Source organism: Globicephala melas, chromosome 6 (assembly GCF_963455315.2).
Source record: "Globicephala melas chromosome 6, mGloMel1.2, whole genome shotgun sequence".
Lineage (NCBI taxonomy): Eukaryota > Metazoa > Chordata > Mammalia > Artiodactyla > Delphinidae > Globicephala > Globicephala melas.
Genome location: NC_083319.1, coordinates 102,156,620 through 102,169,053, shown reverse-complemented (window position 1 = coordinate 102,169,053; position 12,434 = coordinate 102,156,620). Strand labels below are relative to the sequence as shown.

The 12,434-nt window shown below is 44.1% G+C and overlaps 1 protein-coding gene across 1 annotated transcript; it reads right to left on the bottom strand.

Annotated features, from left to right (window-relative positions):
* Positions 1-2,175: 2,175 nt before the first annotated feature.
* NEFM (neurofilament medium chain) lies at positions 2,176-7,319 on the bottom strand. Its single transcript, XM_030879247.3, has 3 exons — positions 6,103-7,319; positions 5,248-5,372; positions 2,176-4,034 (listed from the first exon to the last, which is right to left on the bottom strand). Exons 1-3 carry the CDS (start codon positions 7,180-7,182, stop codon positions 2,663-2,665), a joined length of 2,577 nt encoding a protein of 858 aa, XP_030735107.1. The 5' UTR covers positions 7,183-7,319; the 3' UTR covers positions 2,176-2,662.
* Between the last annotated feature and the right edge of the window lie 5,115 nt (positions 7,320-12,434).

Genomic DNA, 12,434 nt, shown 5'->3' with positions numbered 1-12,434 from the left:
TTCTGGAAGAGAAGATCCTTGTATACCCAAGCCATAGTTCACAGTAAATAGTTCTTAAGTTGATGAACCGATCAAGCAATTTGATATTTAGAAGTGTCTGCTTGGCTTATCAAAGGCACGCTGCTCTATTTTACAGAGGGCAAAACAATGGTCTGTCTTTTGGAGTATTTAGAAATATTACTAAATTCTTTCCTTCCCAGGAAAGAAAATGAGATGATTGAAAATAAAATTAGGAGCTGAAGGGATAAGTCTCTAGTGTTGGCCTTTGGGGGTCGGGGTGGTTGCTGATTGATCCTGTCATGTTTAGACACTGTATGTTACAAAAAGGGGTTTCTACACTCAGGAGCCAGCACTGACAATGAGTTTTAGGTGTAGACAGGTGAGTATTCTTATAGTAATGGCTATATATTTAGTAGGTATTTTAAAAGTCAAGTAGCCTATCCTATAAATCCAGCCTCTATTCCTACTTCAGGCAATAGCTCCCAGACTTTTCTTTGGGGAAATGCTGCTGTATCAGTGGTATCAGTCTTGGTGGGACTGTCAATCAAAGTGCTTCTTCCTCTGAGGGCTACAGAGTGAGGCAAACGTATGCTCTTTTTCTGAACGGTCAATGAAGTGATACAAAGTTTCAAATTCAGTCATCCCTGTGACTGCACGAGGATTTCTGTTTTCTTTGTTCCTGGGACTGTCTCTCCCACCAGTGCCTCTTTGGCTGACCCCTCCATCCTAGAATTTATGCTGTATCTTTCCAATATGCTCTTTTCAGATTTTTAAATCCTACATAACTAGAGTAAGTTTTTGCTGATTATATTTAAAATTTTTGTTTCACTTTGGATGTTATGGATATTATTGCTTTAGAAAAATCATGGTATTAACATAAAACATGGTTGTTTTAAAGAAAAAAATGTAACCAAGAGTTTGTACAAATGATATGCAGATCTAGAAAAACTGTGAGGATTGGCAAAGGGCTAATGATAGGGAAACATCATTACAATTATTGACGTTAGCAACAAACTTCCTGGGCATGTTTAGGGATTAAAATTGGAATATCTTGAAAATTCATTAAAAAGAGCATACAAGATTGTATTACTGGGATGATCCTTATTGATAAAAGAAATACAGACTTGGAACAAATATACTCTTAGTGGTTTTAAAGGTTTAGAACAGATACATTTTGAAAAGGGCATTGTATTATTTCCTTGGTCAAGATCAGGCCTTTAAAAATTTTTTTTTAATTTTAAATTAAAAAATAATTTTAAAAATTTAAAAAATTAAAAATTTTTTCCCAGGCCTTTAAAAAAAAATCTAAAAACACTTACTGCTTATATCACAGAATCCTGTTTTTCTAAGTAGAATATTTTGTTTATTTTTAACATTATTTCCCCCAATTAGTAAAACACTGAAAGTCTAAACCTCCATCGACCAAATCAAGACCCAGTGCGGCAGATAAGCCTGTGTGTGGTGTGGTGTGTGTGTGTGTACCAGAACCATGCATCTGAGGCTGGAGGTTTCTTGTTAAGACTGTTAGAGGTTCCAGTCCTGCTTCTTCTGGACACATTGATATAAATGCCATGAGGTCCTTTGTGTCCCAACCCCATAGGAGCAAGTTAAGGCTCCTTTATTGCCCCCTCTCACCTTGAGGTTCTCTGAGTTCCAGTTTGGGATCTAAACACCTGGAGGTTGAAGACTTCCATGCCCCCCCGCAATGTTACCTTTTTATCAGATGCCTTTTTTTTTTTTGCGGTACGCGGGCCTCTCACTGTTGTGGCCTCTCCCGTTGCGGAGCACAGGCTCCGGACGCGCAGGCTCAGCGGCCGTGGCTCACGGGCCTAGTCGCTTCTCGGCATGTGCGATCTTCCCGGACCGGGGCACGAACCCGCGTCCCCTGCATCGGCAGGCAGACTCTCAAGCACTGTGCCACCAGGGCAGCCCAGATGCTTTTATTTTTATTTCAAATATATAATTTAAAAATTTTGGGATGAAGGTTGGGCTAAGTAAAGATATTGACACCTGAAAATGTTTTTGTCAATTATGTTTTCCCAGTAACCGCTCTCAGGGAAAATAGTGATAAGAAATGCAAGTTGCTTATAATCCCCCAAATAATCTGCTCTGGGGAAAGAAAGGGTTAAGCGGTGGAGAATTCACTTTGAAATGACATGACACCAAGCAACTGACTATGTTTCCAATATGACCTTTATTGAGCAACTACTGCTGTGACGCTTAACATCAATCAATGAAAAGTTGCAAACTGCATGTCAACGAGGTTCTCCCATGAACAAAAGTCCCTTTTAAATGCACCAGTGAGGTAAACATAATTATTCATATATAGCTTTCTTAAGGCTAAGAGAGTTCTGTGTTTCATTTATTATTTTTGGCTCAGTTGGTTCTTTGCATAATATACCTCAAGACATCCCCCCAAGCGCCCCCCTTCCAACAGCTTAGGAAATTGGCCACTTCCCCAGGTACATACAGTATCATGCATTCGAATCGCCCAAACACTGGGGAGGGAGCCCCCTGAGCTTGCATGCAGGTCCCTCATATTGCACAAAGTAAAATACAATGTCTGGAGCCCCCATGGGAGAACCCGTTCTGCTTTGAAGCTGCCAATCACATGCATTTTGAAATTGTCATATGGCTTAACCTTTTGCGATGGACTCGTCTATTAGTCACTCTGGGTGACTTCCTTTACTACGGCGTGTGAAGTGACCTTCTCTACCTTTTTAGTAGACACTGATTTCTCCTCAAAGGTCTCTTCGTGCTGTTCGACCTTTTGAGTGACGGTTACAGATTTGGTGATATACTTGGTAGCACCATCTCCCCCCTCACTGGTGGTTTTTTCTACCATTTTGGTCACTGCCGCTTTCTCCTCACCTCTATCACCACCCTTCTTTTCATCTGCTGGGCTCACGTCTAGCCCATTGGTGACAACCCCTTTCTTCTCTTCTCCCCCACTGCCCTTCTCCTTAGCTTCCGGCTCTACCTCGTCTTTTCCTTCCACCTCCCCATTGACGGCTATGTCTTCCTTCCTGGAATCCTTCAAAGCTCCCTCCTCCTTCTTCCCCACCTCTTCCGCTTTTTCCTTCTCCTTCTCCTTCTCTTTCTCCTTCTCCTGCTGCTGTGGCTTTTCCTCCTCTTTGGCATCCTTCTCCAAGCTCACCTTTGCTGATTTGGCGACCACCTCCTCCACGACTTCCTCCTTCACTGGGGATTCAGCCTTCTTCTTCTCTGGCACCTCCTTTGGCTTCTCCTCCTTTTTCTCTGCCTTCTCTTCCTTGGGAGCTTCCTTTGCTTCTTCCTTCTTTGCTTCCTCCACTTTCCCTTCCTCCTCCTTCTGTTCTCCTTTCTCGGCTGCAGCTTCTGCTTTGGGCTTCACCTCTTCCACTGGTGACTTTGGCACCGGGGACTTGGCTTGCTCCGGCTTCTCCACCTTGGCTTCTGCCACGAGCTCCTCCTTGGGAGCCACTTCTTCACCCTTGGCCTCCATTTTCTTTTCCTCCTTAGCTTCGGCGGCTTCCTCTCCTTCACCTTCAGCCTCTGTTTCTCCTTCCTCTTCCTGCTCACCTTCCTCTTTTTCACTAGAAACTTCCTTCTCAGATCCTCCTTCCTCAGCTTGGTCTGATTTAGCTCCTTCCTCTTCCTCCTCTTCCTCTTTGGCCTCTTCCTCCTCTCCTTTAAGTTCAGGTGCAGTAGCTTTCACTGGAGACTTTTTGGCGGCTACAACTTCTTCTTCGGCTTCTTTTTCCTCTTTCTTTTCTTCCGCCTCTTCTTCCTTGACCTCTTCTTTCATGGAAACTGTCAATTCCTCTGCAATGGCCGTCAGGGCTTCTTCCATTTCTGATTTCTCATCTTCCACCTTGGTTTCCTCTATGATCTCCTCGACAAATTTGTGTTGGACCTTTAGCTTGGGAGCCTCTACCTTGGTTTTCTGAATCTTACTGGATATTGTGATGGAGGGCTGTCGGTGTGTATACAGCGGCCCAGTGATGCTTCCTGCAAATGTGCTAAATCTGGTCTCTTCCCCCTCCAGGAGTTTCCTAAGGAGAGAATCAAAGAAGGCAAGACGTCATTAAAATCTCATCGGGTCTTCTGAACTTCATTCCAGTACGTGTAACGTGGTAGGTACCTTTGGATAAATAGAATCACTTGAAGTAACCCTTGGCTATCCTTTCACCAGTATATTGTGTCGTATTCAATGACAGAAACAGATGCTCAGGGACAATCCACCAGTCACCCAATGCAGTAACGAACCACGCCCAACAGTCCACTCACTACACCCAGCGACCAAATCTCAGCTCTACCGCAATCCATTCGGTGCAACATGAATATGCTGCAAAGCTCCCTGGAGGCCAAAAAGGCCTTAAGTGACGTTCTTGAGCATTTGGACTTTCAAGATGTATACTAAATGTCTTTTAGCGAACATTCAAAAATTTTACAAAGCTATTTAGAATATATTAGAATTCAAGCTAATCTATCACAGCTAGGTACTAATAGGTGCATATCGAGTTAGAAACTGGTCTGCGATTTTAATCATAAAGTGTCTATTTTATATAACTATTCAGCTTTCCGGAAAAGACAGATGGCTCTGAGCTGAGTGCAATTTATTCTTGTAATATGAATGATCTTACTGGTAAAAAAACAAAAATAAAAACAACCCCTCCCCCCCCGAAAAAAACTATTTCGTCAAGGATTTTCACCTATGAACTTAGTCAACAGCAAGGTGACATCAGTTAATATATTTATAATCGCTTCTCTTTCTCTGGATGTATATCTAGATCTATAAACATAAATCTAAATTAAAAAAATATATATTGTACCAATCATATTTATTCTCAGCCAGATGATGGCAATAGTAAGCTGTAACTGAGCGAGAAATGGGACGTCCTGGGACGTCCTTGACATTACACAGTTGAAAAGCTGAAAGCACTAGATGAAATATTAAAAACTAAAATTCTTTTTTGTTTCAAATATTTGAAAACAACTGTTTCACTAAAATAAAAAAGTAAGCACTGAAATTAATCGGCGCTCTTCCTCTAAACACTTTATTCAAACATTTTAACTACTATTTACTCTTTTAAAGCTGCATAAAAAGTTGCAATTCTTTAATTACTTTTTAATTAAGAAGAAAACCAGGCACTGATTTAAGACTCCTGCAACCTGCTTGCTTTAACTTAAGTGGTGAAGGTTCCTGCCTAAACGGCCTCTACAGTGCGGCTACCATTTCGGCCACGTCCGCCGCGAGCACGGTACCTGTATGCAGCGATCTCGATATCTAGAGCCATCTTGACGTTGAGGAGATCCTGGTATTCTCTCAAATGGCGAGCCATTTCCCACTTTGTGCCCCGAAGCTCATTTTCCAACTGCTGGATGGTGTCCTGAAAGAGACACAGCCACAGACTTATCCTTCCAAACAGCCACTTCTTTCGCGAACCACTTGCTACCTCCTCCTTCTTCCTCCCCTCCCTCGACTCCCTCCAGCTTTGCAAACCTCGGGTACCGCTCCCAGACCCCGTCCCCCCTTAAAATAAAAATCTAAGGAGTTCACAAACAAACGAACAAACAGAATCAATAAGACAAGTAGACATTTCCTGGGCACACCACGCACTGGGACCAGCGGATCTAGAACAGGTCTCAGCAGGAAACACACATGCATGGGGAAACCCCACGGCTGACCTGGCCCTTCCCATCTGAGCCCTTTGGGCTGAAGCCAGTTTTGGGAGTTCTTCCGATCACGTCTGGAAAAGTTGAGAATACATGAGTTTCTGCACAGCTATCCTAAAGTTGCTGCTTTACCAACTACCCGAATGTATACCTCCTACTTTAAACGCGCAAGCTTGCAAAACTAGAACTCCTAAGGAAAAGAAGCACATTTTGAAAACGGTCAGGGGTCTTCGAGCGGGGGATGGTGCGTGGGGGAGGCGTGTGGAGGGGATGGGGAGGGCGAGGACGCTTTGAGCCTCCAATTTGGGTCTGCGTCGCGCGCGCGCGCGCCGGCCAGCGGCCGCTAGGGAGCGCGGCTGAGAACGCGGCGGGGCGCGGGCCTGAGTGTCGGGGGCGCGCGGCGCTGGCGCTGGCGCAGGCTGGCTGCGCAGCCGCTGTTCCTACCTGGTAGCTGCTAAGGTCGTGGTTGTGCCGCTCCTCGATGTCGCTGAGCTGCCGCTCCAGGGATTCCTTGGTGCCGCGCACCGACTCGAGCTCGATGCTCTTGGACTGCAGCTGGCGCCGGTACTCGGCGATCTCTTCCTTGGCGGAACGGATGGCCTCCTTGTTCTGCTCGGCTGCCTCGGTGAGCTTGGCGTAGCGGCACTTAAACCATTCTTCGGCCTGGTGCATGTTCTGGTCCGAGTGGCATTCGAGCTGGGAGCGGATCTCCTTCAGCGCCGACGAGATGTCTGTCTTCAGGTAGTCTTTGCGCTCCACGGTGATGTGTGACGCCTGGATCTGGGCCAGCAGGTCGGCCACCTCCTCCTCGTGATTGCTCCGCAGGAAGGCCACCTCATCCTGCAGCGACTGCACCTTCTTGTCCAGCTCCACCTTGACCAGCGACGACTCTTCGATGTCTTTGCGCAGCGCGCGGATGGCCGCCTCGGTGTCGTCGCGCAGCCGTGCCTCCTCCTCGAAGCGCTCCTTGAGCCGGTGGATGTCCTCTTCCAGGTGGTCCGAGTCCAGCTGTACTTGAGCCTTCTCGTGGTTCACCAGCTCCAGGGTGGCGCGCAGCTCGCGGATCTCCTGGTCGTACGCGTCGCCCAGCTGGGCGTGCGAGGCCTGCTTCTGCCGTAGCGCCTGGATCTCCGCCTCGATCTCCTTGTTCTGCTGCTCCAGGTAGTGCACTTTCTCGATGTAGCCCGCGAAGCGGTCGTTCAGCCCCTGCAGCTGCTCCTTCTCATTGGAGCGGGACAGCTTGTAGTCGCCGCCCGGCCCAGAGCCGCCGTTAAGCAGTGACGAGGACTGGCTGAAGTCGAGGCTGCTCTCGGCGGAGCTGAGCATGGCCGAGCTGTAGGTGAGGCGCGGGGCCAGAGCGCTGCGCTTGTAGGAGGAGGACACGGTGCTGGGAGAGCCGCGGGACCATGACTGCGAGCGGAAGCCGCTGGACGGGGAGCCGCCGACGCGGCTGAAGCTCGAGCGGGTGTCGGTTACCCGCCGGTAGGCGGACGGGTTGCCCAGCGAGTCCAGCGTGTAGCTCATCTTGGAGGCTTCGGGGCGTGTGGCTGGCACAGCGTTCTGCTGCCCTCGCTGCAGCCCCTTTATAGCCGCGGCGGCTGGTCCTGGGCCAGGGCCCCGCCCAGTGGAGGCGGCGGCCGAGGAGGCGGGGACTGCGGGTACCGGGCCGTGGGGATGGGGGGTGGTGGTGAAGACAGCCCAGCAGTGATTCAGCGCCCGCTCCACGTGGGCTCGCGCCGCATCGGACCCCGGACTTTGCTACCTTGGCCCCGACCCCTGCCCCCCAGCTCTTCTTTCGGTGCCAGACCACCTGTCCCCTCCCAAGCCCCCTCTCTCCATTTCTCTTCACCTTCGGATTGCATTTTACACCCCCAGTGGGAGCATTCACCCAACGCCCTTTCTTTGTTCAATCACTCTCCCACCGTTCGGGCCGCTTTTCTAGCGACCCCCTAGCCACTTTGTTCTTGTTCTTTTGTTTTGTTTTGTGTTTTGTGTTTTGTGTGTGTGTGTGTGTGTGTGTGTGTGTGTGTTTGTAAGCCCTCTGCACTCTTATCTTCACGTTTTTCTCTTCTTTTGCCCGTTCTCCATTACTTTTTCCTTTACCCATCTTCTGTGCTTAATCACTTCCCCCTCTGTTTGGCATCTCTTCGCCTTCCCACTTTAAAACTTCTTTAGTCCCACTCCTCCCTTCACTCTGAGCCCCTTCCTCCTGGACCTTTTTCTTCTCAGTCTTGTCTTTTCTCTTTCTCCTTCCTCCCCTCCCCCTTCCTCCCGCCCCTCCCCCATCCTCATCTCCCCTTGCCTTCCTCCCCTCCCCCCACTCCCGGTCTTAAAGCAGCCCGAGACGAGCGCAGGCCCCGAGTTGGGCCTAGAAGAAAAAAACAAAAAGACTTTGAAGAACGGTCAGCCTGAAGTCTTCGAGAAGGGGACAGAGAGGCTGGGCCGGGGTATTTATTTGTATTAAAAGTGGGATATGTCGCTGCTTTCTGCTTAACGTTTGGGGGACGTCCGCAGTTTCCGCAGGGGCAGAAGGTAAGGCGCTTGTGCTCGCTATGGCGCCGGCAGCACCAAGGACAGCGCCCAGGCTGGTTTGCTGGAAGATTCAGCCGCCCTGGGGGCTTGTCGCCCAGCATTGCTTGTGTGGTTAGGTTGGCGGGGGTTTCCTTCCCCCCTTCTACCCGAGTAAATACAATTAAAGCCAGTTTGCAGTGACTCTGAAGGAGCCAAGGTGGGATCTCATGCTAAGATTCCTCTGCAATGCAGGGTGGGCACAATGCAGGTTTTGAAAACAAATAAAATTAATTAAAGTCAGGTAACAGAGGTAATATACTTGTAGCCCAGTTTCAGTTTTCTAACATATGATGGATGTAGGAAATCAAGAGATACAGGGACTGAAATCTGAAGGTCAAATATTCCTTGGAAAGGGGAATTCGAAATCTGCAGAGATGAAAAGTCCAGGGAAATATAGTTTGTGACAAGTCTGAACAAAAACAATTGCCTTGTCATCTTTCTGTTCAGTACTCCCTGTTTGTGACTGCGATGACTGAAAAGCACCTGAATTAATTTCAAATTAATTTAAAAGTTGCCAAGTTACTCACCATAACTTTGAATAAAACCAGATATTTTTTTTCTTCCACTGAGATTTTAATGACTGAGTTAGAATAGATTTTCTATATCTTTAAACATGTTTATTTAAATAAGGAACCTACACAGACTTCTTGCTGTCTGGTGCACTGCTAACTTTTAAAATGTCCCTTTATTTTGCATTGTGCTTTGGGGATAATTCAGGGTAAAAAAGTTCAGAATACTGCAAGACAAAGTGAAGAGTAGAATGCCTAACTAATGACCACGTTTGCTAGGACCACAGGCACAAGTGATTGCATGCAAAATGCTTGTTATGGCTGAGAACAAACGATTGCTTGTGAAAAGTAGAGACCCCAGACTTTTTTTCTTCACAGCTTTCTCCTTGTTTTATTAAATGACGAGGTCCTATCAATCAGTACGTAATCAGAAAAGGCTTGGTTTCTAGAGGTATTTATTTTTATAAAATCTCTTGGCCCTTTTGTATTTTAAAACAAAACGGGTTAATTTAGGGAGTTCCTTTTGGCTTATTAATGTGAAACTGCAGCATTGCAGGCTCTGTGGGGAAAGGAAGTTCTAGTTTGCTAAGAGACAGGTTATCTTTCAGGCATGGAGAGTCCATGTCTCAAGCTGTTGGGAGAGACAGGTGACAGAGTGAGGGGATTAACTTGTGCATATTGCAAAAACAGGATTTTCTGGTTTCGGAGGGATACATTTAAAAAAAAGAAAAAAAAGAAAATCGCCTGTTCTTCTGTTAAGTACTGCCAGTCTCCAGGTTGGACTGTGAAAGATATCATCAGATAAGGCCAAGTGCTAATTATGCAGTAATTATGCCTTAGTTACTTAGTACTTTCTGCTTTTATTAAAAAATATACAAACCCTTGTCAGTTTCCGGTTGCACGTGCACTGAAAGCACTTTCTGCCCCTGAGAGCAAACGGTTAAGGAGCAGGCTGCTGCTGTGAGTTATTTATTTTTTTATTTTTTTAGAAAAAATGCCATATTTTAATAGAAGATCACCATTTATCAGAATGCATACCAAAATACTGCAACAAATTGGTCTTCAACAAAAACAGCACAATGACAGAAAACTCGATATGCTACACCTCTGAGGAGTCTACAACCAGGCTAATTGGAAATCAACACACAACTCCCACTGCCCCACACACAAATATGTACAGGTTATATAAGCCAAGATTTAGAAAACACATTGGAAGAGGAGGGACACACCCACATATGTATTTGTGTGCATGTTTTCCTTGAACACATACAACATTGTTTTCTTTTGTTTTACTCAACTCAAAGAAATTCTTGATCTAAAATTATTTCATGCTTAACACTATACAAAGGAAATACCATAAAGCAAGTTTAAATTTTCCTGGGAGCTGTTTGTTGCAAATAAAAAATGTTTTGCATTTTTTTAGTGTAAAACTCCGCATAAAAACAGGAGTTGTTATACAGTGCTTGCCATTTGCTGTGAGTTTTTTTCAGGGCTTTGAAAATGAGATGACTCTGCAGAGAGACATTTACAAGGAATCACATGTCCAACTTCACAATTAGTTTTGCCTTGTACCTAAGCTGGTTTAGAAATTGTTCAGCTTTTAACTGGTCACGGAAGGAAGAAAGCATTGCGGACAAATGAAATAATGGCTAAATACTGAGGCTAAATCCAGTTAGTGCCTACAGCTTAAAATTATAACTTCAATGTCGCATGAAGTATTGTTCATTCTGGCCACAACAAGATAATGCAGAGAATTATAACTGTCACCTTATGAAGGAGAAAAGTTCTCATGGCGTAAAAAATGATTGCTCCAAGGACCTACTGTGTAGCACAGGAAACTATACTCAATATTTTGTAATAACCTGTAAGGGAAAAGAATCTGAAAAAAAATAGATGTATATGTATGTATAACTGAATCACTTTGCTGTACACCTGAAACTAACACAACATTGTAAATCAACCATACTTCAATAAAAAAAATTAATTAAAAATTTAAAAAGACTGATCCAGTTCCACATTTAGTAAAATATTTTATTTTACGTTAGACTTTTCACTTTAATCACTCTGAAGGTGACTTGAAGGTTATGCTGGTCAGTGAATTTAGTATACAAACTTTTTAAAAAAGTTATAACATTCTTTTGTCCTTCTTTGTCTCATAGTTTTGAAGAATATTTACTACCCTAATATTTTACATAGAAAGAAATGTAAGCTTTTGCATTTTTAACCTTAATGACACTGAGGCTACAGAATCTTCTGAAAATATTACCGAGAGAAAATAAGCATGAGGAATTATCTGAATTTACAACACGGTTGAGTCTGACTATGATACTTTTATAATTTATTCTAAATAAGGAAGTTACACATGATTTAAATGAAAGACATTTTAAATGAAATTGTCTCTGGGTGTTGTACCATAAGCTACAGTGTGTTTTGAATCGATTTATTTCCATAGGGAAATACACAGCCTGCTGTGTGTTCCTTCAGTAGGTGAAGTGCAAACATTAACTTTGTAGTTAAGAGATAGCTATTGTGAGGTCTTATCTAATGATAATGGGAAAGTATTCTTTGCATAAGGGGTTTATTCTTTGCATCAAAGTAAGTTTAGAAAAATAAGGAGCTGGGCATTTCCTTCCTCCTTTCCATATTTCCTTCCATTTTAAAGAATACTTTTTTGATACACAATAATGCAAGGAGGATGTGAGAACCAGGCAGCAAGCAACTGCTCCATTTGGAAGACACCACTGTCAAATTGGTGGGCTGAATCTCTCCCAGATTTGATGACCTGTACATTGTCCCAATCTGCTGTGATGTCTTGAACCTGACCCTTTTGCCTGGGATCAGATATTCTAGAACTCATGATAAGTAATTTTTAAATAAATTGTCCCTTGCTGGTTTTTTTAAGGGATTGTCGATGTAGGAAGCTCGGGACCGAGTCTCCTGGAATGGGAACATGAGAAAATGAACACTGTAATACTTATTTCTACTTGAGCTTCGGGATGTCAAAGTTTAAAAGCAGCCTTGGCTTTTGGTCTTTTTTGATTTGAGATGTTGAAAGCAAAATAAAAGTATCCTCGCAGGAAGAGGCTGTTTCTTGCCAGGAAATCGGGATGTATATATCCCTATTGTCTTCAATTAAAACAAGTCCGTCTGAAACACAGGATCCTTTTTCTAATATTAAGCACTGAAATGGTCTTTGTTTCCCTTGCCAAATATTTTTTGTTGTTGTTGAACATTGCCTTATAGTTCTGTGAGTGACTGTTTTTTATGAAAAGTTAATTGAAGTATTTATGAAATTAAGAACATTTTATGGCTTTATATTGTTCCAAATACAAGCTTAATCAGTTTTGAAATTCTATACCAGAAAATGTCATGTTTTATGGGGGGAAAGTCTTATTTTTCAGCTTTAACATAGCTTGCTGATTTTTTTTTTTTTTTTTTTTTTGCTGTGTAATGCCTTCACCTCACTGCCGGGAATCAGTTCTGCGAAAGCCAGAGGAGAAGGACTTAGAATTCTTAAAAAGTATTTGAGATAGCCTTGCTAAAAGTGAGTCTAAAAATAAAGTTAAGTAGATGCCTAATAAAACAGCACCGTCGTATTGATTTTTAGCATGTTTTTAATTGAACATGTTAGCTTTACCTATAAAGCGGCAGATCTTGATACTATGCACTTGAATTTTTAAAACCCTCCATTGCACA

What these genes read in the sequence shown, in the direction of transcription:
- NEFM (XM_030879247.3), bottom strand. Translation starts at nt 7,182, where the DNA reads ATGAGCTACACGCTGGACTCGCTGGGCAACCCGTCCGCCTACCGGCGG. An exon ending in ACGACCTTAGCAGCTACCAG is followed by an intron (nt 5,373 to 6,102) that starts GTAGGAACAGCG and finishes TGTCTCTTTCAG; the next exon opens with GACACCATCCAGCAGTTGGA. An exon ending in ATCGAGATCGCTGCATACAG is followed by an intron (nt 4,035 to 5,247) that starts GTACCGTGCTCG and finishes TTCTCTCCTTAG; the next exon opens with GAAACTCCTGGAGGGGGAAG.